Source organism: Notamacropus eugenii, chromosome 5 (genome assembly GCF_028372415.1).
Source record: "Notamacropus eugenii isolate mMacEug1 chromosome 5, mMacEug1.pri_v2, whole genome shotgun sequence".
NCBI classification, from domain to species: Eukaryota; Metazoa; Chordata; class Mammalia; order Diprotodontia; family Macropodidae; genus Notamacropus; species Notamacropus eugenii.
In genome coordinates, this window is record NC_092876.1 from 79489414 (window position 1) to 79516849 (window position 27436).

Sequence of the window (27436 nt, forward strand, 5' to 3'; positions counted from 1 at the left end):
GCTGGGATAGAGGGGGGCTGGTGGAGACAGAGTGTGTGGGAGGGAAGGAGGTTGAGAAGATACTTCACCAAAGCCACAGGAGACCAGCAGGGTGGGCTGGGAGAGAAAGAAGTTTCTCTACCCTTCAAGGAAGGGGAACGGGCTGCTTCCTCTCCGTTCTTCTTCTTCCTTTTAGAGACAACCTAAAGGAGAGAGAAAGAGAGAGACAGAGAGACAGAGAGAGAGACACACAGAGAGAGAGAGAGAGACAGAGAGAGGGAGGGAGAGAGAGGGGGAAGAGAGAAAGAGAGAGAGAGAGAGAGACAGACAGACAGACACAGAGACACAGAGACACAGAGAGACAGAAACAGAGACAGGGAGAGAGACAGAGAGAGACAGAGAGCCCTAGCGCTGGGAAGCCTGGTTCACCTGGGAGAGGTGAAGAGGAACAACTCAGATTCACACACACACACACACACACACACACACACACACACACACACACACACACACACACACACACCTCCTCAGGTGTCAGATTTGTGGCCACTGGCCATGAAGAGATTGGGTGAAGACAGCCCATCGGACACTGAGTCTGATGGGACCATAGACGTGGGCAAAGAGGAATACAGGTAAGAGATCCGGCGGGGTCCTTGGGATAGGAGTGGGGTGCAGAGAGCAGCCACAGGCAGAGACTGCCAAGCCTTTAAGGGAATCTTGCTATTTTGATTTTAAACCCAATTATTGAGAGATCAGAGAAATAGACAACCACTCTAGACTTCACCCTCCTCCTTTACACTGAATCCTGGGAATCCTGGCTCTCCAGTCTCTGTGGCATAGACCAGTAAGACACCCACCTCATTCAGTTTTAGGTCTGGGAAGGAGACCTCAGAAGTCATCTTGTCTATCCTCCCATTTTAAAGATAAGAAAACTGAGGCCCGGAGAGAAGAAATGACTCATAAAATAGTAATCTGGGGTAGGTGGAGGAACCTTTAGCAATCTAGTCTAACATCTCACATTTTCCAGAAGGGAAAATTGAGGCTCAGAGAAGGCATAGGGATTTGGTCAAAGTCTGTCAATGGCAGAACCTAGCTAGACTAGTCTGTGGAAGACTAGCCTCCTCATAACCTTTCTATTAGTATAAATGGGGACTTTACTCCTAAACCCTTAGATGATTACCACTGTGTTCTGGGGTTGGGAGCGGGGAGTTGAGTTCTCTCAGCTCCTTACCCACCCCTGGGCATCCTGGCCCCAGTGAAAGGCAGCTTTACCCAGAGGGGGAGCCCATTGGACTGGAAATGCAGGACCCATGATGACCTATCTTTGCTTTTATCCTTATTAAGTAACCTTGGACAAGTCCCTGAAATTCTTTGTGCCTCCAATTTTCTTGTAAAATAGTGATTTCCCCTCCCCCAATTAATAAGAAGGATATTCTCATGTTAAATTCTTGAAACACATTAGAAATTAAATGGAAGGGATTGGAAGACATAGAAGTTGATCCCAAATATAAAATGAAATCTCCCCATCTCTCTTCTGTTTTCTGTCTCACTCTAGCTATGGCTCCCTAGTGCTATCTGGCTCTATCTCTCTCTACCATCTCTCTCTCTCTGTGTGTCCATGTCTCTGTTTCTGTCTCTATCTGTTTCTGGCTCTAGCTCTGTGTTTCTTCTGTCTCTCATTTATCTATCTACTCATCTATCTCTGAAGTGGAAATAGCATATATATATAGTACTGGGGCATCTTAATGATCTCTGATAAACTTGGAATATATTCTCTGTTTTGTTTTGTTTTTTCACCATAAAGAAAAGAGTTGCAATAGAAGTGATAAAGTTAGATCATTTGTAAAAAATATTCTTCTCTGTGGAACTTAAGAAAACATGAAAATCCTTTTGTGAATTTATAGAATGAGCAGGACAGAATGTTAGAATACAGAATGTCATCAAACTCCATGCTCCAACAAAGAACTTAAACTATCAGAGCTAGAAAGCACTCTAGAATATAGAACATCAGAGCTAGAAAAGACTGTAGAACATTGGATGTCAGAGCTGGAAGGGACCTTAGAACACAGACTCATAAAGAACATAGAACATAATATGGCATTTGATTCTGAAGTGTTTAGACATAAAAGTGCTGACCCTTAGTATCTGAGCTTAGAAAACTTAAAGATGGGTGAATCTCCAGCATTCACTGAGTGATTGGATGATTTGGCGCTGAAAAGGACCTTCGACATCATGTGGTCTAACTCCTTATTTTACAGCTGAAGAAGTGTAAGGGGTTCCATAGAGGGGAAGGGATTTGTCTTGACACGGTTCGTCAGTTCTAGCCTGACATGGCTAGAGTTCAAGTTCCCGAATCCCAAGTCCAAGACTCATTCCACCATCCCATCCTGCTTTCCCCTCTTTTAGTGTTGAGATATTTTCTTTCATTTGACAAAGCTATAGAAAAAACTTCATGCAATTTGCTCAAACCACTAATTGACATCCATTCAATTCTCATTTTTTCCCAAGAGGATTAGCCACATTGTCGATTAGTCATGGTGAAGCCCAGACTGGCTTCCCATTGCCCCTGAGAAAGCTTCCAGGTCACTGCTGTTGCTGTCAGCTGGCATGTTCTCATCAGGGGATGAAGACATTCGACCTGAGATGTGTGTGGTCAGAAAGGGAAATCTGACATCTAGTGCCAACTGCCCAACACGCTTCATTTCATAGACTCATAGAAAATCAGAGTTGGAAGGGATCCCAGGGCATAGAATGTTAAAACTAGAAAGAATCTAAGAACACGAAGTGTGTGTTTGCCCTCTGTTGCCGAAGAAGACCATGCCATCAGAGAAATAATGACATGACTTGCACTTGACTTTATTTTGAGTGAGGGAGGGCTGTGCAGGTCACCAGCCTCACTTCTTCTCCAGAGTCATCTGAATCCAGTGACCAGATATTCATCAGGATGACTGGAGATGACCCAGGCTGAGGCAATTGGGGTTAAGTGACTTGCTCAAGGTCACACAGCTAGTGAGTGTCAAGTGTCTGAGGTGAGATTTGAACTCAGGTCCTCCTGACTCTTGCACTGGTGCTCTATCCACTGCACCACCTAGCTGCCCCTAAGAACAGGAAATATCAGAACTGGAAGAAGTCTTAGAACAGAATGTTAGAGCTGGGGGAGGGAGGGGAAACTTAGAACATGGAATGTCAGAGCTGAAGAACCTAAGAACACAGAATTCAAAAGAAGCCTTAGAACAGAACTCAGAATGTCAGAACTGAAAGGGATCTGAGAATCGAACAGAATGTTAGAACTGGGAGGGACCATAAGAAAGTCACTCTCTTGTCTGGGCCTCAGTTTTATATAATAATAGACTCCCACAGTTGAAAGATACATCAAAACTCTCCTATTCCAACTCCCTGCAATTCACTAACCCTCCTCTCCAATATTCCCAATAAATGTCTGTCTAACCTCTGTTGAATACCTCCAGTGAGAAGGAGCTCATGATGTATTATCCCTTCTTGTACAGTTCTAATGATAAAATTAAGAGGTTAGTCATAAGTGAATTTAATCAGTAAAATTAAGGAATCTATAAACCCCAAATAAAGTGTTCTTAACTGGGACCTATGACCTTTTAAATATATATACATATATATATATATATATATATATACATAAATATGTTTCAATATAATTTACTTCCTTCTTAATTCATTTTTTGCATTTAAAAACATTATTCTAAGAAGGGTCCCATGGGTTTCATAGATTGCCCAAGGGGTCCATGGCACAAAGAGGGTAGGGAATCCCTCATGGAGATGATGTCTTACATCTCTTCCTGCTTTAAATCTTATGAACATTAATTGTCTCAGAGATCACAAAAGCTAATGACCTCAAAGAAAAGGTCTCAAAGTGCGAAGAGCAGTGGTTTGGGAGCCAAGAGATCTGGATTCAAGTCGCTGCTTTGCCGTCTCCTAGCTGTATGATCATGGACCAGTCACTGGACCCCTCTGAACCTCAGTTTCCTCCTAAGTAAACTTGAGATAATTTTATATACCCTCCTTTCTCACAGGTTCGATGTGGGAAAAATGCTTCGGAAATTCTAAAGGATAATTAAGATCACAGCAATTATCCTCATTAGCGTTGTCCTTGAAGGACTCCAGAATTTGTAAGGGGCTGTTTTATAGAGCATGAAACTATGATTTGAAGCAATTAGTTCACATAAAGCCTGTGAATCTCCATTTCCTCTGTAAGATTATAGATTTATAGCTAGAATGAAGCTAAAGAGGTTGTTAAGTTCTTTTTACAGGACAGGAAATGGAAGTTCAGAGATGTTAAGGGAGAGGGGAAGGAAGGAGGAAGAAAGGAAGGGAGGGAGGAAAGAAGGAAGGAAGAGAAGGGAAAGGAGGAAGGAAGGAAGGAAGGAAGGAAGGAAGGAAGGAAGGAAGGAAGGAAGGAAGGAAGGAAGGAAGGAAGGAAGGAAGGAAGGAAGGGAGGAGAAGAAAATGAGGAGAGGAAACTGAAGCTCTAGAGAGAGCTTGCCCATGTTTATACGGTTAGTCAGTAGCCAGGCTGTGGTACCTAAGACCCTGGGGCTTCTCACTCCTAGCCAGCAGTACTCTTCCCCCCAGTTCCCATCACCAAGCCCTCTTTCTTCTCCCGCAAGATGAAAGTGGTAGGTTTCTGCTGTTCCTGGAGGACTCAGAGCCCAGCCCTGCCCTCCCAGGGATCACATAAAGAAGCCTTCCTCAGGGACCCTCTAGCCTGCACCAGAGAACTCTGTCAATAAAGGGGCTAAATACTTTCATCATCGTTGCCTAAGAGTCCCCATGGGGAAGGGAAAGAGAAGAATCCTGAACCAGAGAAAAATCTTCCTTCTCTCGTGCCAAGGAGGAGGAATTCATGTGTCTGGGCACAGTGAGGGGTGGGAAAAACATTTTATGACTATCCCACCAATTTTTCTGTCCCATGATGAGAAAGTTTAGTATGTATAGTATTTTAGAGCAAAGGTTTCTGAACTTGGTTTTTTTAAAAAAAACATTTATTTTGATAACTATTTCAATAGAATTGGTTTCCTTTGTTATCATCTGTATTTTATTTTATGCGTTTAAAAACATTGTCCTTAGAAGGGATCCATGGGCTTCACCAGACTACCAAAGGGGGACACACAAAATTAAGAAGTCCTGTTCTAGAGCAACCTAACATAGGTCACTTTTGTCTCAATATTTTTAGTGCCTAGACAAGTACCTGCCATGTAATTTATTATTCAGTCCTTTTTCAGTCATGTCCAACTCTCCAGAACCCCATGTGGGATATTCTTGGCAAAGAACTGAGGTGATCTGTCATTTCCTTCTCTGGTTCATTTTACAGATGAGGAAATTGAGGCAGACAGAGTTAAGTGACTTGCTGAGTCACTAAGATAAGACACAGGAGCAGTTATAATCACTATCCCCCAAATTCCACAAGAAGCACCTCTGAACAGGTTCAAGCCCCCTCCCTTTGGGTGCCTCAGACAGCTAGTAAGAGTCCAAGTCCACATTAGAACACAGGAACGTGAATCTTCTTGACCCCAGGCCTGGTGCTCTATCCACTACACCACCCAGCTGCCATGTAAATAGATGCTTATGAAGTATTTTCTGGTTGGTCAATATCATAGCACCTAAGAAAACCCTGGATATGAATCCCACCCTTCCACTGATGCCCTCCTCTGACACTTCAGCCTGGTATACACAGGAGGGAACCCTACAATCCTAAAGGCTTAGCCAATGGCACACAATCTCCGATAACTTCTTTCAAACTAGGAAGTCTTTGACCTAGAACTGTATAGTCTAACTAGCTGCTAGTGTGCCAAACTTGGCAAAAGAAATATAAGTTCAAGCTTTACCTCAGACACTTAACTAGCTGTGGGATCCTGAGTTAGTCACTTAAAATGGAGCCTCAGTTTTCTCATCTGCAGAATGGCAATAGCACCCATTCAAGAAGAGTTATTGTAAAGATCAAATAAGGTAATGTGTGTAAAGTGCGTGACAATCCTGAAAGCATTCTATAAATCAGAGCTACTATTATATGAGGTTTCAATGAAAATAAACAGATAAACGCAAATGAAACTAACACATTTGAGGTACCTGATGAATGCAGAGAGAGTCCTGTGCTTGGCTTGCCTTGGTAGAGCTCACATCTATAGGAGGCAAGACATAGGAGCAGTTATAGTCACGATACCCCGAATTCCACAAGGACCACCTCTGAACAGGTCTAAGCCCCCTCCCTCTTCATGCCCGGGACAGGAAGGAGGAAGAAGATTGGGCTCAGTTAATAAATCAGTCATTTGTCAGGTACCTACCAGGCCACCAGAGGCTGGGGGTACAAGTACAAAAAATGGAACAATACCTTCTCGGCCAAGGAACTTACATTGCAATGGGAGCTGTAGAACTAATGGAACTTGAAACCTGAATCTCAAAGAGCAAACAATCAGCAAAATCTCAAAAGCTCAGAGTCAGAATTAGGCCCAAACCATGTGAAGCCGGTGCCCTCTTCTCCTCCTGGGCCCTGGTGAACTGACGCTTGGAGGGAGCCCAGGGGTTGCTGCAGGGGTTGATCGCCAAAGAGGCGTGCATGATGTCCAGGGCACGGGAATGAAGGGCAAGGCAAGGCTTTGGCATGCGTCTCCTGGGGTTCACTCCCTATCTCTCTCACTTCCCTCCCACTCCTGGTTCAGGTTACAGAAGCCTGAAGCCCTTTGCCAATGACTTCACTTATCTCCTCACGATCATTCAGAGCTAACAACCTCTGTAAGCCTCAGTTTTCACATTTGTCAAATGGGATCATGGTAGCCTGGACCTCACAGGGTTCATGTAAGGCTCCACAAGTGACCTCTCTCACTCCCTCTCTCTCTCTCTCTCTCTCTCTCTCTGTCTCTGTCTCTCTCTCTGTCATTCTCTGTCCCTCTTGTTCCCCCCATTCTCTCTCTCTCTCTCTCTCTCTTTCTATATATATATATATATATATATATATATATATATATATATATATATATATATATATATATATATACACATACATATATACATGCACATGCACATATATATATATATTGCCTTGTAAAGTTTAAAGAGCTCTAGAAATATCAGCCAACATTTTTATTAGCTCAATAGCAGTGATAGCTCCCCATTTCTATAATGTTTGGAGTTTCTTACAGCAGCCAGATACTCTTTTTATCCCGATTTTATAGATGAGGAATCTAAGGCTCTGGGAGATGTATAACTTGTTTGTGATCACTCTGTTAATGGCATCAGAACTGGGATCCAAACCTAGGTCTCCTGACTCTCTAAGGGCGGTGCCCTTTCCACCTTTCTAAGCCCTCTCTCTGTAATAATAATCAGAAAAAAGGATTATGATAATAGCTCCAATTTATTTCATGCCATCTACATTCCATGTCACATTCCTCACAACAACCTTCGCAGTGTATTATTGTCCCCATCGTACAGAAAAGGAAACTGAGGCCCAGACAGGGTGACCTGATTTGCTCAAGGTCACACAGGAAACACTGGAGACAGGTTTCTGAACAGCAAGAACATCTTTCTTTCTGCAGTATCACAAAGCTTTTTTTTCTTTCTTTTTCTTTCTTCCTTCCTTTCTTTTTTCCTTTCTTTCCCTTCCCTCCTTCATTTGTGTACAGAAATATTTTCAAATTTTAATTTAATTTTTTTAATGAACAAATATCTATTTTCTTTCCCTCCCACCTCTCTACCATCTTTAAAAAAGAAAGATCCCAATTGATAAATGGTCAAAGGATAACGAACAAGCAGTTTTCAGAGGAAGAAATTAAAGCTATCTATGGTCATATTTTAAAAAATGCTTTAAATCACTATTGATTAGAGAAATAGAAATTAAAACAACTCTGAGGTACCACATCACACCTATCAGACTGACTAAAATGACAAAACAGGAAAATGATAAATGTTGGAGAACATGTGGGAAAGTTGGAACACCAATTCATTTTGGTAGACGTGTGAGCTGATCCAACCATTCTGGAGAGCAGTTTGGAACTATGCCCAAAAGGCTACAGAAATGTACATACCCTTTGATCCAGCAATATTGCTTCTAGGGCTATGTTCCAAAGAGATTACGAAGATGGGGAAAAGACCCACATGTACAAAAATATTTATAGCAGCTCTTTTTGTGGTGGCTGAGAACTGGAAATTGAGGGGATGCCCATCAACTGGGGAATGGCTGAACAAGTTGTGGTATATGAATGTAATGGAATACTATTGTGCTATGAGAAGTGATGAGCAGGTAGACTCCAGAAAACCTGGAAAGATTTAGATGAACTGATGCTGAGTGAAGTGAGCAGAACCAGGAGAATATTATACACAGTAACGGCCACAGTGTGCAAGGAATTAAACAGACTATTTTCTTTTTTGTTATGTTTCATTGTGTTTTGTTTTCCTCAGGGTTTCTCCCATTCGTTACAATTCTTCCAAGCAACATGACTGGTGTGTAAATGTATTTAATAGGAATGTATGTACAGAGACCATATAAGATTGTATGCCATCTGGGGAAAGAAGCAGGAAGGGAGGGGGAGAAAGTTTAAAACTTATGGAACTGAATGTTGTAAACTAAAAATAATAAATTAATAAATTTGGGGAAAAAAGAAAGAAGATAAAAAGAAAATCCTTTTAATAAAAATACACGCAGTCAAGCAAAACAAATGCCTACATTGCCTTCGTCCAAAAATATATGTCTCATGATGCACCTCTTAATGCCATCACCCCTCTGCCAGGAGGTGGGTAGCATGCTTCCTTATCAAAAGCATCACCATTGGACACTGAGTTAGATTTCTTAAAGTCTTTCAAAGTTGTTTACTGTTACAATATTGATGTTACTATGTAAATTGTTCTCCTGGTTCTGTACACTTCAGTTTGCATCAGTTCATAAACATTTTCTCAGGTTTCTCGGAAGCCTTCTCTTTCAAGATTTCTTCTAGTACAACGGCATTCCATTACTACCTCTCTTTTCTCAGAGAGAAGGCCTGTATGATAAGAAGCCCTAGCCTCTCTGCCACAGCTCTGGATTAAAAAAAGAAAGAAAGAAAATACTGACAAAACTCCTCCCTTCCTCCCTCCAGCTACCACCACTATCAGACAAATCCTCAAGGTTCAGGGCCTAAGGGCAGCTGTCAAAACCGCGTGGCCTTCTTTGTGAAGGAGACAATGAACAGCCCATTCCAGAGCTTTTTTGCTTTTGAAGTAGGACTCAGGGTTAGTGGAAAGACTTGCTGGAGAAGAAATATGTCTGATCTGAGACTGCTGAGATCTGAGGAGCTGACTGGGGAGAAGAGGAGGGAGAGGCCAGGGAGTCAGTTGCCTTCCTCTGCAGCTCTCACAACACTGTGGCCTCCTCTTTGAAGGCATTCTGCTAAGCCGGGAGAAATAATGAGAGCCACTTACAGCCGGGCCCTCCCTTCTAATGAGCCGGTGTGGTGCCTGGAGCTAGCCATGCTCTGAATGAATAGTTAGTCACGTTAACTTGTCTCTTCTTCCTCCAGCCAGATCTCTGGGGCTCACTCCCCCACCATCACTTCACAGATGCAAGCCAGGAAGAAAAGAAGAGGGGTAAGTTGTACTATGAAGCTGCTACAGATGTTTGCTGTGGCCCCTAGGCAAGCCTAGATTCCTCAGGAGACCCTGATTTACTACTATTTATATATTTAAGTAATTTCTTACATATTTATTGAATAATATATTACCTAGGTCATAGGGTGTGCTACTAATGTCTTACTCATAGGAAGTGATAGGGGGAGGGGGCTTTAATTAGAGGAAATGGAAAGGTTTATTGTGGAGCTTCTGCCTACATCCCCATGGAAGATAAGCTGCTTGAGGGTTATTTCATTTTGTCTTTGCATCCCAGTACCTCCCACAGCCTGGCATACAGTGGGTGCTTAATAAAAGCTTCTTGAAGGGTTAATTGCCTAAAAATTCTTCTAGCCTCTATGTCAGGGATCCTGGACTTCTGACACAGACATGCCAGACCAGACTGAATAGGAAAGGGCTCAGAAGGTTACAGGATCACTAGAATACAGTAGGTGTTTAATGGATGTTTGTTGATTGATTGAATCCTAGTATTTAGAGTCAGATGGTAACTGACATTTCTAGAGCACATGGAAGTTTGCAAGATGCTTCACATCACTCATTTGCTTTCCTCCCTCTTTTACCACTGCCATATAATGGGCCAGCTGAAACCATTAAGTCACTTAGCGCGAGCCTCGGTTTCCCCATATGAAAAGTGAGGATGATAATACCTGTTGTCAGGGGTTTAGACTTAAATATACTTTTGTTGTTATTCAGTCGTTTTAATTGTGTCTGACTCTTTACAATCCCATTTAGGGTTTTCTTAGCAGAGATACTGGAGTGATTTGTCAGTTCATTTTACAGATGAGGAAACTGACGCAAACAAGTAACTTGCTCAGGATAATACAGCTATTAAGTGTCTGAGACTGGATTTGAACTCTGGAAGATAAGTGAGTCTTCCTGACTCCAGGTCTAGGGCTCTGTGCACCACCTAACTGCCCCAAGTGTACAGACATGCCCTAAAAGGAGAGGAGACCTCAAAATTCAAGGGACCCAATTCTTACCCACCCTGTGGCTTGGATAAACCATGGACCAATTTTCTGTTGATGCAGTATGTGACCAGTTCTCAAGAAAACATGGTCATTCTATATCCGTCTCACCCAGGAAACAGATGTGGCATGTCCTTCTGATTTGTGGAAATTTACTTGGGGACCTGGGTTCTCTCTGCTTATGTCTGCTTCCTATAGAGAGCCTTATAGAAGAAGAACCTGGGGTTCGTTGGGGAGTTATCAGATGCAGCTTTGACCCATCTGTCCCACAGCATGGCTGCCCCGGCTCTAATGTTTTGGTTATGTACCACCATGGCAATGACCAGGTCCTAGGTACATCCTGACCTCATCTTCTGACAAGGATAAGAACTAAATTTCAGTGTGTCAAAGAAAAAATAGTAATGGTATGCTCTGTGATTTATGCTCAAGCCTGCCAGAAACAATTTTATCAAATTGAACATTAACTTATAAATATGTTATAAATATATATATAAATATATTATATTATATATAAATATAAAAAGCTATTTTTATCTTGGAAATAGGCATCTAAACCGACATGGTTCCCTGTGCTTTCAGACATAACCATACCCCAAAACAACTTAAAGTAACATTTAAAGGAATCTTGAACAAGGGAAAAATCATGACATGTTAAAATAAAGTTAGAGATTCATGTGTCAGGACTACCCAGTAAGACAGTAAGTATGTATTAAACACCTACTGTGTGCCAGGCACTGTGCTAAATGTTGGGGATAAAAAGGAAGGAAAAAAAAGCCCAGTGCCTGCTTTCAAGGAACTCACTGTCAAATGGGGGAGATAACATGCATATAAGTATATATAGACAACATAGATTCAGTCCTGTATGACTCTCCATGACCCCATTTGGGGTTTTCTTGGCAAAGATACCGGGGTGCATTGCCATTTCCTTCTCCAACTTATTTTATGGATAAGGAAAACTGAGGCAAGCAGGGTAAAGCAACTTGACCAAGATCACACAGCTATTAAGAGGAGTCTTTCTGACTCCAAGCCCAAACCTTTCTGTACTGCCACCTAGAGCCCAAACTAAATAGAGACACGATAAATTGGGTGGGGTGACATGGGGGGTGGGGAGGGTCCTGTCAGAGGACTGGAAAAGATGATAGGACATTAGCTGAAACTGAAAGGAAGCCAAGCCAGTCAGCAGGCTTCCTTCCTGAGCCACATTGCCCCTCCAGGATGGAAAAGAGTTCCCACCCTGATCAATAGCTCTGGCCAAGGCTCCAGCCACTTTGGGGGGAGGGGGAAATGAGCCAGCTAGACAGAAGTTAATTTGATTATAGCTCTTATTTCATTTCAAAAGAAGGTCTTAGCTTTTACTCTCACTTCTCTAAAGGGAATAAAGTCTGTAAAAGGTTTTAGGCTGGAGAAATAGTATTTCTTAAGAAATTAACAAGGACTTTTTAAAAATATGAGCCTACAAATAGTATAGAGAATTCCTGACGGATGACACTTTCTCAGGGTTACCCACCTTCTCTGTAGGTTGTAGAGTTGCCTGGAACATGGAGCAAATAGTTAAAGGACTTGCTCAGGGTCATACAGTCAGCATGTCAGAGGCTGGATTCGCATGCAGTCCTTCCTGGCTTCAAGGCCTGCCTCTCTATGATGCTCCCTTTATCTTCTGGCTCATGGAGTAATAATACCTATTCCCATGTATTCCACTCTCAGGCCTTAGAGTTTATAAAGCATTTTCACATATATTCTCTCATTTGATCCTCACAACAACCTGGGAAGGAAGTGGGCAGGGTTATTAACCCATTTTACAATAGAGTAATCTGAGGCTCCAATCAGTTAAGTGATTGGCTCAAGATCATAGCATCTGATAAGTGACAGAGATGAGACTAGATCTGATTCGTATAGTAATCATCATTATTGTAATAGACAGCACTTGTAGAATAACTAAAGGTTTGCAATGAGCCTTACACAGGGGTGGGTGCTCATATGTTCTTATGGCACATGCTCTTTCGTGGCCTCAGATCCAGAAGGTGGTCTCAGTGCTTCCTTCCCTCTCCTTGAACCCCTCCTTGTTAGCTTAAAGGTAGCAGGGTGGTACCATGGACAGAGGACGCTAGACATGGAGTCAGGAAGACCTGAGTTCAAATACTCCCTCGCACAATTTACTAGCTGTGTGGCCCTGGCTAAGTTACTTACTGCTATCTGCCTCCATTTCCTCATCCACAAAATGGGAATAATAATAGCACCTACCTCCCAGAATTGTTGTGAAGACAAAATGACATAATGTCTGTAAAGTGCTTTGCAAACTTTGCTTGTGCTGTTTTTGAGTTGGTTCAGTCCTGTCTGACTCTTCGTGACCCCATTTGGGGTTTCCTTGGCAGAGATACTGGGGTAGTTTGCCACGTCCATCTCTAGCTCATTTTTCAGATGGGGAAGCTGAGGCAAACAGGGTTAAGTGACTTGCCCAGGGTCACCCAGCTAGTATGTCTGAAGTAAGACTTGAACTTGGGAAGATGAATCTTCCTGACTATAGGTCTGGTACCCTATGCATTATGGCTCCACCTAGCTGTCCCTACAAACCATAAAGTGCTCTACAAATATTATTTTTGTTATTATTATTATTGCTGAGGACTGTTGCCAGTGGTATCCCAACCATCTTTCCCTTCAGGCTGCAGCATAGTTTAGTAGAAAAATCTCTGGACTGTGTGTCAGAGCCCTGGGTTCTACCGCTCACTGACTAGTTGTGTGACCTTAGAGACTAAATCATTTAACCTCTCTGAGTCTCAGTTTCCCCATCTGCATATTGAAGATCATAATCCCTGATGTCAGGGGCAGGAGAGGAGGTAATAGTCCATGATATCAGGTCATCATCTTTGACTCAGACCCATCCTCAGGGAAAAGAAGGGGTTTCCAAATATGAGAGGCATTGCTTTCGCTGCCCCTATAACCCGTATTCATCACCAACCAATTCCTTAGCAGTGCCATATGTTTCCAGATCTCAAGGCCACCTGGCCAGATTTACCAGGGAACATGTGGGACATGGCCTGCTGGTTCCTCTTTCCAAGAGAGGAAGAAAGCCAGTAACTGGGTGTGCACAGGAAAGTACCCTTAGGGATACAGACCCTGCAAATGCCCCACTGATTCCTTCCTGTCCCTCATCCCCCTGGCTTCTACTGCTCCATAGAAACAGTTGCACGTGTACCAACAGGGACCACTTTGACTCTCCTACTTGAATGTATTATCTACAGACAGCCTGTGAGGTTCCATTCACCACCGATCACCATGTTGGACTCGTTCCTATCTGGGCAGTTTGACTGCATTGTCTGCCCCACCTGCTTGGCCCAGGGGCCTTCCTGGGGCAGTTAAGGATTTTCACAGATCATGAATCTGAAAGGCATTTTTTTAAACTGAGAAAGATCATTATTTCTCTTATTCCTCTCATCTTCACCCTTCTCCTACCTCTCTCCCATTCCCTTCCCCCCTCTAGGCTTCTCACATCCAGTGAAAACTCTCTAGGTCTGGGAGGAATGTCTAGCCAGACATCAGAATCTTGGGCTTTATGGCTCCACCCCATGTCCTCATCCTGGAAATATGCTGCCATTTTTGTATCTGATCTTGGTCACTGCTATTCCACTCTATATTCCTTTGATCCTTCAACAAATATTTATTAAGCACCCTCTGTGGGCAAAGCGCTGTTATCCATCCTGAGACCCAAACCTTCATTTTTTATTAGAGAAAATGAGACAAAAACAGAGATAAAATTAACACATAGCATTACATGACTAATGCATTAGAGATTGTAACCTACAGAGGAAGAAATTATGGATGGAGGGTGGACATCAAAAAAGGCTTTCTGGAGGAGGTGACTGGCATTTGATTTGGGACCTAAAAGTAGGGCACAAATGTAACAGATGAAGAAAGGGAGGGGTAATATTCCAAGTTTAGGAGATAGCCTGAGCAAAAATATAGAGGAAGGAGAATATAGTGTCATTCTCAGGGGGCAAAAAGGAGTTCAGTTTGACTGAGAATTAATAGGTGAAGAAGGGGAGGGGGGCATTCCAGGCACAAGGATAGGCAAAGACGTGGAGGTGGGAGAGTACAATGCATGTTTGGGGACAGAAATTAGTCATTTTGGCTGGAGTGTCAAATATACAAAGGAGAAAAGAGGACAAAGCTGGAAAGAGAGGTTGGTCCCAGTTTAATTAAATTCTTGTGCAAGGAAATTGAACTTAGAGTCGGTGTGAGTGAGGTTCTTTGAGATCCTCCAGATGAGAAGTTCTGCCTCAAGGATGACTGGAGCTGGGGAGGGTAACTTGGAGCAGGGTTTGCTGTGTGTCTGATGTGGTTGTCTCCCCTCTAGATCATTGAGAAAAGGCGGAGGGATCGCATCAACAGCAGCTTGTCGGAGCTTCGACGTCTGGTCCCAACAGCCTTTGAGAAGCAGGTAAGGAAGAATCCCTGGAGGATGGGGGGTTGGGTGCCTACTGGAGATGGAGGGGGAAAAGAGGCATCTTCTGGTTTCCCATTGAGGTGGGAGAGCACAGTGCCATTTTCAGGGGTCAAAGAGGAGTCCCGTCTGGTGGATTTCTCCTGTGTGAATGCTTGTTCAGGCTGGACCTGTTTCATAATTCAAATGCTGGGAAGTCCAGGCTACTGGAGAGGGTGATGGAGAAGGTGCTCTTCATTTCATTTCTGACCAGTCTCCCAGTAAATTTGTTACTTGTTTCTATTCTGGCCAGAACTCTAAGAGTCTTCCCCTCCCAGATTGATTCTTTCATGAAGGCAAACTAGGTCACCTTTTGCGTCAATTCTTACTTAGCCTTCAATCCCTGAATGGGTGTTGCCTCAAACAAACTGAGATCTGGGAAGGACCAAGTTCTCCCACTGCATCCAGGGCCATGGCCAGTCATTCTGATTCTTATGCAGTCATGGGATTCCCCTGATTCTGGAGGAGAGAGTGAGGCTGATGACTTTGCACAGCCCTGCCTCACTTAAATCCAATTCATTTACAAGCCATCACAACCCTAATATCATTGGTCCTCCTCAAGAACAAAGGACATACCAAACGGGTCTTTCTCTTCTTAGCCTCAGTCCTACTAGGTGGTGCAGAGGATAGAGCACCAGTGCAGCAGTCAGGAGGACCTGAGTTCAAATCTCACCTTAGACACTTGACACTCACCAGCTGTGTGACCTTGGGCAAGTCACTTAACCCCAATTGCCTCATCCTGGGTCATCTCCAGTCATCCTGATGAATATCTGGTCACTGGATTCAGATGGCTCTGGAGGAGAAGTGAGGCTGGTGATCTGAACAGCCCTCCCTCACTCAAAAACAAAGTCAAGTGCAAGTCATGTCATCATTTCTCTGATGGCATGGTCTTCTTTGGCAACGAAGGATGAACACATGAACATGAACTCAGTCCCACACAAGATACCAGATTCGTCCTCCTAAAGCATGTCACTTCCCTAGTCAAAAACCTTCACTGACTTCCAATGTCCTGGGCAAAATTCAGACAACCGAGTCTCAGTTTCCTTATCTTTTAAAAGGGGGAAGAATAATTTCTACCCATTGTTCCTAGTTCTGACCTTTGGGGCTAAGCAGAATAAAGCCAATCCTTCTTCCACACTATAGTTCTGGAGAAACCTGAAGACTTGTTATCTTGTCTCCCTGCCTCCCTTCCCCATCTCTTTTCTTAGGCTAACCACCCTGACCTCCTTCCTTCAAATGATTAGCTTACATTTGGTTGGATGCTAAGTCTCCTCACCGTCCAGGTTTGCCCTGCTTTGGACACACTTTCCTTGTGTGAGACTGTATTACCTTTCTTGGCTACCATGTCCTTATTGACTCCTGTGGAGCCTGAAATCCACCAAGTCCCCCAGGTCCTTTTTGGATGAAGTACTCTCTATGTGTGTCTCCTTCTTTGCAATTTGATGTTTTGACAGTTAAGTGCAAGGCTTTACTTTATCTCTATTAGTGTTTTGTCCTGTTAGATTTGCTTCTTATTCTAATTTGTTGGCACCTTTGGGGTCCTGATTCAATCATCCAGCTTTCTGTCACCTCTAGATTTGATAAGTGTGACATATAAGCCAGTATAGTAATAATAATTTGTTTAGTCATTTTCAGTCATACCTGACTCTTTGTGAGCCCATTTGGGGTTTTCTTGGCAGAGATACTGGAGTGATTTGCCATTACCTTCTCTACCTCTTTTTACAAATGAGGAAAATGAGGCAAACATAAGTGACTTACCCAGAGACATACCGGTAGTAAGTTTTTGGTGCTGTATTTGAACTCAGGTCTTCCTGATTTTATTGTTGTCATTTCAGTTGTGTCCAACTCTTCGTGACCTCATTCAGCAAAGATACTGGAATGGTCTGCCTTTTCCTCTTCCAGCTCATTTTACAGATGAGGAAACTGAGGCAAACAGGATTAAATGACTTGCCCAGGGTCACATAGCTCGTAAATGTCTGAGGTCAGACTGAACTCAGAAAGATGAGTCATCCTAACTTCAGGCCTGGCACTCTATCCACTGTGCCATATAGTTGCCAATAATAGTTATAATAACTCAAATTCTATAGCACTTTAATTCTAAACACTTTCCTCACAACTGTCCTGTGAAGTAGGGCTTGCAAATATCATTATTCCAGTTGTATAGAAGAGGAAACTCAGTTTTCCAAGAGAGTCAGTGACCTGCCTAGTCTTGCACAGCTAGTAAAGAGGCACAGATGAGATTTGAACCCAGGTCTCCTGACTCCAAGTCTAGTCAGTGTTCTTTGCATCAAGCATGAATCATCCGAGTTGGTGTGAAAATCAAATGAAATGATATGAGTAAAAGCAGCCTGAATACTGTAAAGCACTCTACAAGTTAGGTCATGATTATATCCATACTCACTACTTACTATATTATACATATCATACGTGTTATTTCCATACACCCAATTGGCTAATGAAGTCAGTGGGCCCTCAAGAATTTTATAGTTAGGGAGAGTGAAGCTCAAAGGAATTAGGGAACTTTCTCAGCTTCCAAGTATCCAAGTATAGGTCCTACATTTTTCGATTCCAAGCCAGGAGTATGTTTCCCATTCCATCATGTTTGCCTGCTCCTTAAATTTTGTATTCTCTTGGAAAGGATCCAGAGTGGTCTGTTCTCCACCTGTCAGGACCCTCCCAAGCCTTCCCCTGTACACTGGACTTCCTTTTCCTCTTTTATCAATCTTGACACAGTAGCTGCCTTGTTCAGTGTATCAGGGACCTCAGAGGTAGCTGTTGGTGCAATGGTTAGAGTGCTGGGCTTGGAGTGGGGAAGTCCTGAGTTCAAATCCAGCCTCAGACACTTACTAGCTGTATGATCCTGGGCAAGTCATTTGATCCCTGTTTGCCTCATTTCCCTAAATTGTAAAAACCTATCATGCAGGGTTGTTGTAAGGATCAAATGAGATAATATCTGTAATGCACTTAGCACAGTGCTGAGCACATATTTGTTGTTTGATCATGTCCAACTCTTCATGACCCTGTGGACCCCACTGTCCATGGGGTTTTCTATAAATTGATGTGATCTCATCTCAACTGGACCCTCATCCAAGTAAGACAATCCTCCTACCCTTCCTTAGCTGATTTCCTATTGCACTTCCCAAGGAGGCTGTTCTAACCTTTCTCTTCCCTTCTCAAGACCCCTATACCATCCTCAACTTCTGCTCCTTTCAGCTGAGGCCCTTGCCTTATTCTTTACTGGGAAAATAAAGGCCACTTAACTGTGAGTTTGCTTTTATTCCCCCCTCTACATCTCAAAAACCCATCAATATCATCTCCATTCTCTCCTCTTGATGGAAAGAAGGTTTCTTTCCTTGCCAAAAACAACGTGGGTCCTTGATGCCATCTCTCCCCATCTCCTCTAGGAGATCACCTTTCTCTCCAATCTTTAATTTCTTCCTATCAGATGCCTCTGATCACGTTCAATTCTCTCCCAGCCTTAAAAATCCTTCACTTGAACTCTAGCCTCAAGTTATGATCCTGTAACTCTCTTCCCTTTTATAGTCAAACTCCTAGAAAAAGTTGTTTCTGTTTAATGTACACATCCTCTCTTCTCACTTTTGTCTCAATCCTCTACAATCTGGCTTCCAACCTTATTCAACAAACTGCTCTCTCCATAGTTACTAATGGTTTCTTAGCTGCCAAATCCAACGTTCTTCTCTCAATCTTCCTCCTTCATGGCCTCTCTGTAGTCTTCTCCCCTTGGGTACTCTCTCTTGTGCATCTGAGAAAAAAAATCTCAGAATGCCAGTTTGTTCTCAAACCCCTATTACACATGCACACACATATATACACACACTCACACACATGGTATTCCCATGATTCATCTAAGTTATCTAAGTGTTTCATCTCTGTCCCTGTACCCCTAACACCTTGTGCAGTGCCTGGTGCCTAATGATTGATTGTCCCCCAGAGTACCAACAGCTCAGTATTGGGTTCACTGGCTTCTCCCACTCCTGATGATCTGAACTCTACCGTCTTCTCTCTCTCTTCCCCACAGGGCTCCTCCAAGCTGGAGAAGGCAGAAATCCTACAGATGACAGTGGACCATTTGAAAATGCTTCGTGCCACTGGAGGGTCTGGTAAGAGAAGCCCTTCTTCCTAAGGGGATGAGGTGGGGATAAACAAGGGCTACACTATGTGTCTCCCTCCTTATTTCATCCCACTGTCACTTCCTCTCCCTTCTAATAAAATAACCTCTGTCCTTGGAAGCCATGTGGTGTCCTGAAAAGAACACTCAGAATTTAGAATGTTGTAAGACCTGAGTTCAAATCCCAGTGCTGCTATTTTCTATGACCTAAGGAAAGTCACTTAAACTCACCAGGCCTCAGTTTCCCCACTTGTCAAATTAAGAAGTTGAACTAGATCTTTCTAAAGTCCTTTCCTAATAAACTCCATGGTAACCTCTACCCCCTGTCATCTCCTACCGTTCCAGGGGAGCATGGTGCTGCTCCAACTGGCAGCCAGGTGCCCTGCTCAGCTCTCTAGCTGTCCCTACTTCTTTAAAATACAATCTAGTCTGTCACTTTGGGGTTTTCTTTAGTATTTTGAGAACTGCATTTTTACATAATTGGTTTCCTTTGTCATCCTATGAATTTTATCGTATTCATTGAAAACTATGATTCTGAGAAAGAGACAAGAGGCTTCCACAGACTGTGTCCAAGACACAAAAAGAGGCTGAGACCCTGTCCTGGAACCTAACTAAGTGATGGGCCATCTGATATCTGATACACTAGTTCACTTAATCAATCAATAAATAAACACTTTATTTAACTGACACACATTAAAGACCTACTATGTGCCAAGCACTGAGCTAAGCATTGAGGATACAAAGAAGCAAAAAACAGTCCCTGACCTTGAGAAACTCACAATCTAATGGGGGGGTGGAACATTCAAGCAAGTATGTACAAAGCAAGATACACAGAGGAGAAATGGGAATTGACAGAGGGAAGGCACTAGAATTCAGAGGGCTTGGAGAAGGCTTCCTATAGAAGATGGGAGTTTAGTTGGGACTTAAAGGAGGCCAGGGAGATCAGTAGTGAGAGCATAGGAAGGAGAAGGTTTGGGTCATGGGGGACAGAATGGCCAACGTGGAAAGATGGAGTGTCTTGTTCATGGGACAGCCAGTGTCACTAGATCAAAGAGAATAGTGAGGCATGTAACGTGTAAGAAGACTGGAAAGGTGGGAAGGACCTAGGTGATGAAGGGCTTTGAATGCCAAATACAGCATTTTGTATTTGATTCTGAAGGTAGTAGGGAGCCACAGGAGTTTATTGAGGGGGACATGTAGGGGGAGTAAGGGGCAACATGATCACATTTACAATTTAGGAAAATCACCTTAGTGGTTGAATGGGAAGGATGGATCGGAACGGGGAGAGACGTGAGGCAGGCAGACCCATCAGCAGCTATCACAATAGTCCAGGTGTGAAGTGATGAGGGCCAGCATTGAAAGACATTAGCATCACACACCCGTATCTGAGACATTGTTGTCTAAGAGATATCAATGACTTAAGTCAGAGGAATGTCTTTGCTGGTAAAAATCCTGGGTACTGTGGCAGACCAATGGGTGAAATAGCTTTATGTCTAGGGACACAACGTGGTTCAGTGGCCAGAACACTAGGATTGGATCAGGGGATCTGTGACCACTTCCTGGCTCTGTCACCTATGACCCATGTGATACCTCTCTGGGCCTCAGTTTCCTCCTCTGTAAAATGAGAGAGCTGTACTAAATAATTTCCGTGGTTCTTTCCAGCCCTAAATCCTATAATCCCTTCACATTCTACCACATATGTGAGTATATGACAACCCTAGAAAGAAAGAAGAAAGGGAGTAGGGAAGGCTATAACTGTGCACCTGAAGGGACTTTTGTTGTTCAGATAAGAAGAGTCATGGAGTTTCAACTAAAGAACAATAAAAAAAGCATAAAGCGTTATAGACACATTATCTCAACCCTGTCTGTTGAGTATAATTATTACCCCCACTTTATACAGGAGAAAACTAGGCTCAAAGGGTTGAATGAGCTGCTCAGAGGTGGTCAATGTCAGAATTTGGATTTGAACCTCAATCTTCCGCCATGATCTCAGGCCAGGGCTCTCTCCACTGTACAATGTGCCCCCTTCCTCATATCTGCTCAGAAACATCTTCTTTGGATCGGTCCATCAGATACTCAAGGAAGATGCCCGTGTTTGTTCTTAAAAGCTGACTCTCATCCCATAGACTGCATCAGGACCTCATTTTCTGGTGCCTTGACTCAGAGGTCAGCCTGTCACATGGGGGCCACAGCTAAGATCTGGGATGTGTCTTCACTCCCAGAGCCTCAGGAGAGTCTGCTAGGATTTGTCCGTGGGGAAGCCCCATGAATAATATTCATCATTGCCATAGAGCACTTTGCAAAGTGCTTGACATAAAATACCTCATAGCAACCCAGACAGGCAGATGATGTTCCTGTATCCATTTCACAGGTGAAGAAACCAAGGCTAAGAGCAGGTAGATGATGCCCAGGGTCACATGGTGCCTCCGAAATTGGCGAGATTTGAACTTGGGTCTTTCCTGACTCCACATCATGCTTCTCCACTAAATGATATCAATAAACAGGCTGGACTAGGTGCCCTCCAGTGTTCCCTCCAACTCTGATTCTAAGATTCATTGACTCGGCAAAGATACAGCTAAACAAGACCGTGGAGAATATAAGGTCCTAGATTTAGAGCTGGAAGGAACTTTAGAGACCACAGAGTCCAACCCTCTCATTGTACAGGTGAAGAAATAGAGGTACAGAGAGGTTAAGAGATTTGCCCAGAGTCGCAGAACTAGTAAGTGTCTTAGGAATCATTTCATCCAATCAAACACCACCATCATATTTTACATTGGAGGAAACCAAGGCACAGAGAAGGAAAGAGATTTGCCTAAAGTCGCAAAGACAGCAAGTATCTAAGCTGGGATTTGAACTCAAATCCTCCACCTCCAAATCCAATGAATGAATCAGGATCAGAGAAATCTGGGCCCCTTTGCTTTATGAAAACCACTTTATAAATGGGACACCTGGTACCCAGGCATTGAAAATACTAAGGGGTATCAGTGGATAGAGCTCTAATCCTGGAGGCAGAAAGACCTGAGTGCAAATCCAGGCTCAGACATTTACTAGCTGTGTGATCCTAAGCAAGACACTTCACCACAATTTGCCTCAGTTTCCTCATCTGCAAAATGGGGAAAATAATAGCACCTACTTCCCAAGGTTGTTATGAAGACCAAATGAGATAATATTTATAGAGCACATAGAATAGTGCTAGGCGTATAGTAGGTACCACATAAATGTTAGCCACTAGCTGCTATCCTACAGAACCCCAGTCCTTCTTGACTGGCTTGTCCCTGAATTCAGAGAGGCGTCTGCTTATCACTCATCTTCCTTTTTGAGTAGCTTGCAATGAAGAATTCTCAAGTCAGAGGCAAATAAGGGAGTTGGAAAAATGACTTCCTGGCTCTTGGCTGCCCTTGACCTTCTGGGAACCCACCAGGTCCCATCACGCCTCAGTGCCTCTGACCTCCATAGTGACCCTGATTTCTGTGCTAGGACTGGGCCCCTTGCCCCAAGGAATAATAACATAGTAAAGCTAGAGATTGAAGGGACTTTTCTTCCTTAGAGATGAAGAAAAGCCACTCTGGCTTTGAGGAAAATTAGTTAATGAACCACAGACTCAGCCATTGTTGCATTATTAATAGTTACAGTTCACACTGGTTTGGTACTTTATGGCTGCTGAATGATTTCCAGATGGTTTCTCTCTGGATCCTCACAACCACCCTATTGTGGGTGGGGTAGGGTGGGAAAGATATTTTCACGTCCATTTTACAGATGAGGAAGTGACTTGCCTAAGGTTATTTGACTGGAAAATGGTAGATTTAGGATTTGAACTCAGATCTTTTGACTCCAAGTTGAGTGTGTTGTCCATTATACTATGTAATATTTCATATCTGCCTAGGCCTAGAAGTGACTCCACATGGACTTTTCATTTCAGGGGTAAGAGCAAGCTGTGGGTAATTAGAGAAAAGCAAAGCCATTGTCCTTGCCTGAGGGCACTTTGTGTTATTGTTCAGTTGAGTCTAACTCCCCGTGACCCCATTTGGGGTTTTTTATATTGGTGGAGATACTGGAGTGGTTTGCCATTTCCTTCTTCAGCTCATTTTAGAGATGAGGAACTGAGGTAAGCAGGGTTAAGGGACTTGCCCAGCCACCAAGTGTCTGAGGCTAGATTTGAACTCATGAAGATGAGTCTCCCTGATTCCAAGCCCAGTGCTTACATTCACACAAGAAACGACAACACTTAAAAGGGAGCTGAAAAGCCGGAGAACAAAGGAGGTATCTGTATGGACTAACCAGTCTGTGGAAATGTATGTAGGTGAGAGAAGGAAGGTTGAGATCAGAGAAATAGCTGATGGTTGGAATCCATGAACAGAAGTGATGAAGTCTGGAGAATGAAGGATGGTTAGTCCAATTCCTTCCTCAGAAACATTCTAGAGGACCTCCCCAACGCAGAAAGGGGCTGCAGGGCCCAATTGAGACACGGTTGAAACATGGCAGCAAAGTCTGGAGAGTAAAGCATGACTTCACTGGCCCCTTCCTCAAAGCAGGGGTGACTAGTAGAATTTAGCAATGGGGGAAGGAAGCCATAATCCAAGACCATCCAGTGTGAACCCTCTCTGCTTTATCCAGGACTAAAATGATTGACTCAGTGCACAGAGCGCTGGGTCTACAGTCAGGAAGATTAGAGTTCAAAACCAACTTCAGCCCCTTACTAATTGGATGAGCCTGGGCAATTCACTTTACCCTGTTTGCCTCAGTTTCCCCATCTATAAAATAAGCTGGAAAAGGAAATGGCAAGCCATGTCAGTATTGTTGATAAGAAAAATCCATGGATAGTATTGGTGTGCTCTGGGGTCACGAAGAGCTGAACATGACAGAACAACAAAGTTGTTAACAGTACAAAGTCATGTAAATGTTAGTTAAGGAGAACAATGACCTTCTTCCTATCTCACCTCTCCCCTTTTCTAAGACAGGATTGGTTGAGATTCTAGACCTGGAAGAAACTGAGATCACCCAGTGCAACCTCTTTCCTCCCTAACCCCACTCCTATTGACAGATGCAATTTCCACTCAACAAATATTTCCATTACAGCTGGGAGGTACCTTAGAGGTCACTGAATTTAATCCCCCACCTCTTGCATTTTACAGATTAGTAAACTGAGACTAGCAGGATAGTTCTTCCAGAACAGCTTCCAGAGGCAGAACGGAAGCCAGTAGGATGATGTCATATGGAAAAGACTCTGGATTTGGAGTCAGTGGACCTGGGTTTGAATTCTAGATTACTGCTGACTGGTGTGATTTTTTATTATTATCATTAATGATACATTATATATTAAAATAAATATATTCATAATAATGCTAAGTTAGAGGCCAGCTAGGTGGCTCAATGGGTAGGGTGGCCCAGCTGGAGTCAAGAAGATTCACCTTCCTGAATTTAAATCTGGCCTCAGACACTTACTAGCTGTGTGACCCTGGGAAAGTCACTTCACCCTGTCTGCCTCAGTTTCCCCATCTGTAAAATGAGCTTCAGAAGGCAATGGCGAACCTCTCTGGTATCACGGGGCCAAGAAAAGCCATCAGACACGACCAAACAACAAAATGGTTCCTTCCAGTTCCAAATCTATGATTCTGCAAGACTCTCAGGTCTCAGTTGCAGCTGTAAGTCATAATTATGTTCTTGCTACTGATAAGCAAATGGAAGCTGATGGGAAGCAAATTCTGCCTTCCCATGCAGAGTTATTTTTATCCTGGATAGTGGGAAGCTGGGCTCTATTCTGATGTTTCAAGCCTTTGAACACTTAGGAACTAATAGAGTAAAGTCGTCATAGCCAGCTGGTTCCCCCTCTCTAGTGAAAGGCTAAGCATAGTGAATAGGTGTCCTCGTAGCCCAGCAGGGTCTGATATTTCCTGTGTCCTCTGCCATTCAGGACTCTTCGATGCCCGTGCCTTGGCAGTGGACTATAGAAGCATTGGCTTTCGAGAGTGCCTCACTGAGGTTGGAAGATACCTGGGCCTCCTGGAGGGCCAGAGCAGCACAGAGCCCATTCGGCTCCGCCTCCTCTCTCATCTGCACAACTACATTGCTGAGATGGTGCCCTCGGCAGGGGCTGCCACCTTCCTGCCTTGCCCAGCTTGGCCCTGGGCATTCCCCCATGGCTCCTCAGCAGCCTCAAGCCAGCTTCCAGTACCCCAGCAAGGGCCCAGCCCGGGTCTGGCACTTGTGACTGCCTCCTCTCTGGCATATTCCATTCCTATGCTCCGAACGACCCCTCTCCACCGAATTTCTGGTGCCATTCTGCCAGCCCGGAAGAGCTTTCTGAGCCATCGGGTGCCAGCATCCCCACATAGGGCCCGTCCTGCAGGAAGGCCAGCCAGTCCAGCCTCCATCCCTGTGGGGGCTGCGGCATCCAGAAATGGCCACATTGCTGCAGTCCTGCTCTCCTCGACCTGCTCCCCCTCCACTGGAGTCCCAATCCCTCCTGCCTATACATCGACCCCTACTCTGAGCCCATCTGCTCAGGGGCCAACGGGCAGGGTTGGCACCGCCAGACTCTGCCGCTCCTGGACTACCGAAGTTGGGGTTTTCTGAGATGATTCCCTGCCAGATGCCAGAGAAAACACATGGTCCTGGGGACCATGACCCCAGCCAGCTGGGTGGTACCATGATCTCAAGGACTTGTCACCATCCCAGGCTCTCCCTGCTTCTTACAGTAGCCTCTCCCTTTCCAAACTTCAAGTTATCCTTCCTGCTCCCAGGCCTCATCTATCTCCCCTTTTCCATTTCAGTTTTACTAATAATTGTGAAGCTGGCTGCCTAGTGTATCAGAATGAGCCTTGGATGTGAAGCCATGTGTCCCTCAGCTCTTCTCCTCCCTGACTGAGTGACCCTGGGAGAATCCCTTCTCTCTGGGCCTTAGAGGTAACCTCTTCAGAATGGAGGAGTGAGGCTAGAGGCTCTTCCTATTCCCTTCTGCTCCAGGGCTTATCATGCTGGGTCTTGACATGGATGGATGGATTTCACCATGTAATTGACAAGTAAACACAAACCTTACCAGTATTCTCTGGGTGTAGGGAATTGTGGTACCCTGCATAGGTGGTGCTAATATGTGACAATAGACTGGGCACCATGAACCACTGGACAATTAATTGAGGTACCTTGGATTTTATTAAACAGTCTTCATCAGAATCTTGATCAGAGACCAGTAGGTTTTTATCCCTTGGCTTCAGTATCTGTTCCTCTTCTATAGATGCCCTTTGCTGAATATTGATCCACCCCAATTCTCCACCCGAACTTCCTCTTCAGAGAAATCCCCTAGAGTGACACAGTTCCAAGGGGAAGGATACCCCATCTAGATGGCACAGTGGCAGCTAGTTGGCAAGGCCCATAAAGTGCTGGACTTGGAGCCAGGAGGACCTAAATTCAAACCCTACTTACTAGCTGTGACCATGGGCAAGTCCTTTAACCTTTCTGTGTCTCAATTTCCTCATCTGTAAAATGGAAATGATAACAGTACCTGTCTCCCAGGGTTGTTGTGAGGATCAAATGAGTTACATTTGTAAAGTGCTTTGTGAACCTTCAGCACTCTTTGTATTAATACTAGTTATTATTTTTAATCCTAGTTGGTCATCACCATTTTCTGTGGGTCCATGACAAAGTCAACCCCTTTCCAGCACAAGCCCTCATCTGGGATCAATCCTGGTAGAGGGGTGAGGGAGGAAGGAGAGAAGGGGGGAGATGTTTTGAGAGGACAGAACATTGCTTCCCAGGCCAGCTGGCCCTTCTAGGAGGTCAAGCCCAGAAGGAATAAATGACTTTGAAGCAGCAGTTTCTCAGGAATCCTGTTCCAGGACAAAGAGCTGGAGCACAATGTCTGACCTTCCTCCCAGTGAAAAGTGTGAATATACGTGGAAACACCATAAAAAGAGCCATTGGGCAAGATCATGCTTCTGCTTTTGCCCCACCTCACACCAAACGAATTGGAAAAACAAGGTCACAAGATCAAGTTTTTGTCCCTTACAACCACTGAATAAAGAGCCCAAGTCGCAGAATCAGTGAATCTCAGAGTTGGAAGAGTCATTTAGGTAAATGTTTAACAACCAGCTCTAGGATGAGAATGGGGGTGGGGGTGGGGGGGAAGAAGGGAATTATGCCTGATGTGCCTTTAAGTTTAATCTGCATTATTAGCATTTTCTCCATCTCCTTAAGTCTAGGTGATCAACAAAGCAAAAGACCAAATCCCAATTTGTACCATTTATTTCCCAGATGTCAGTGCTCACA

The 27436-nt window shown here is 43.9% G+C and overlaps 1 protein-coding gene across 1 annotated transcript; it reads left to right on the forward strand.

Annotated features, from left to right (window-relative positions):
- On the forward strand, window positions 1–27215 carry HEYL (hes related family bHLH transcription factor with YRPW motif like). Its single transcript, XM_072609944.1, has 5 exons — window positions 1–611; window positions 9498–9564; window positions 14920–15003; window positions 19085–19166; window positions 25086–27215. The coding sequence occupies exons 1-5, from the start codon at window positions 535–537 to the stop codon at window positions 25745–25747; spliced, it is 972 nt and encodes a 323-aa protein (XP_072466045.1). The 5' UTR covers window positions 1–534; the 3' UTR covers window positions 25748–27215.
- Window positions 27216–27436: the final 221 nt, after the last annotated feature.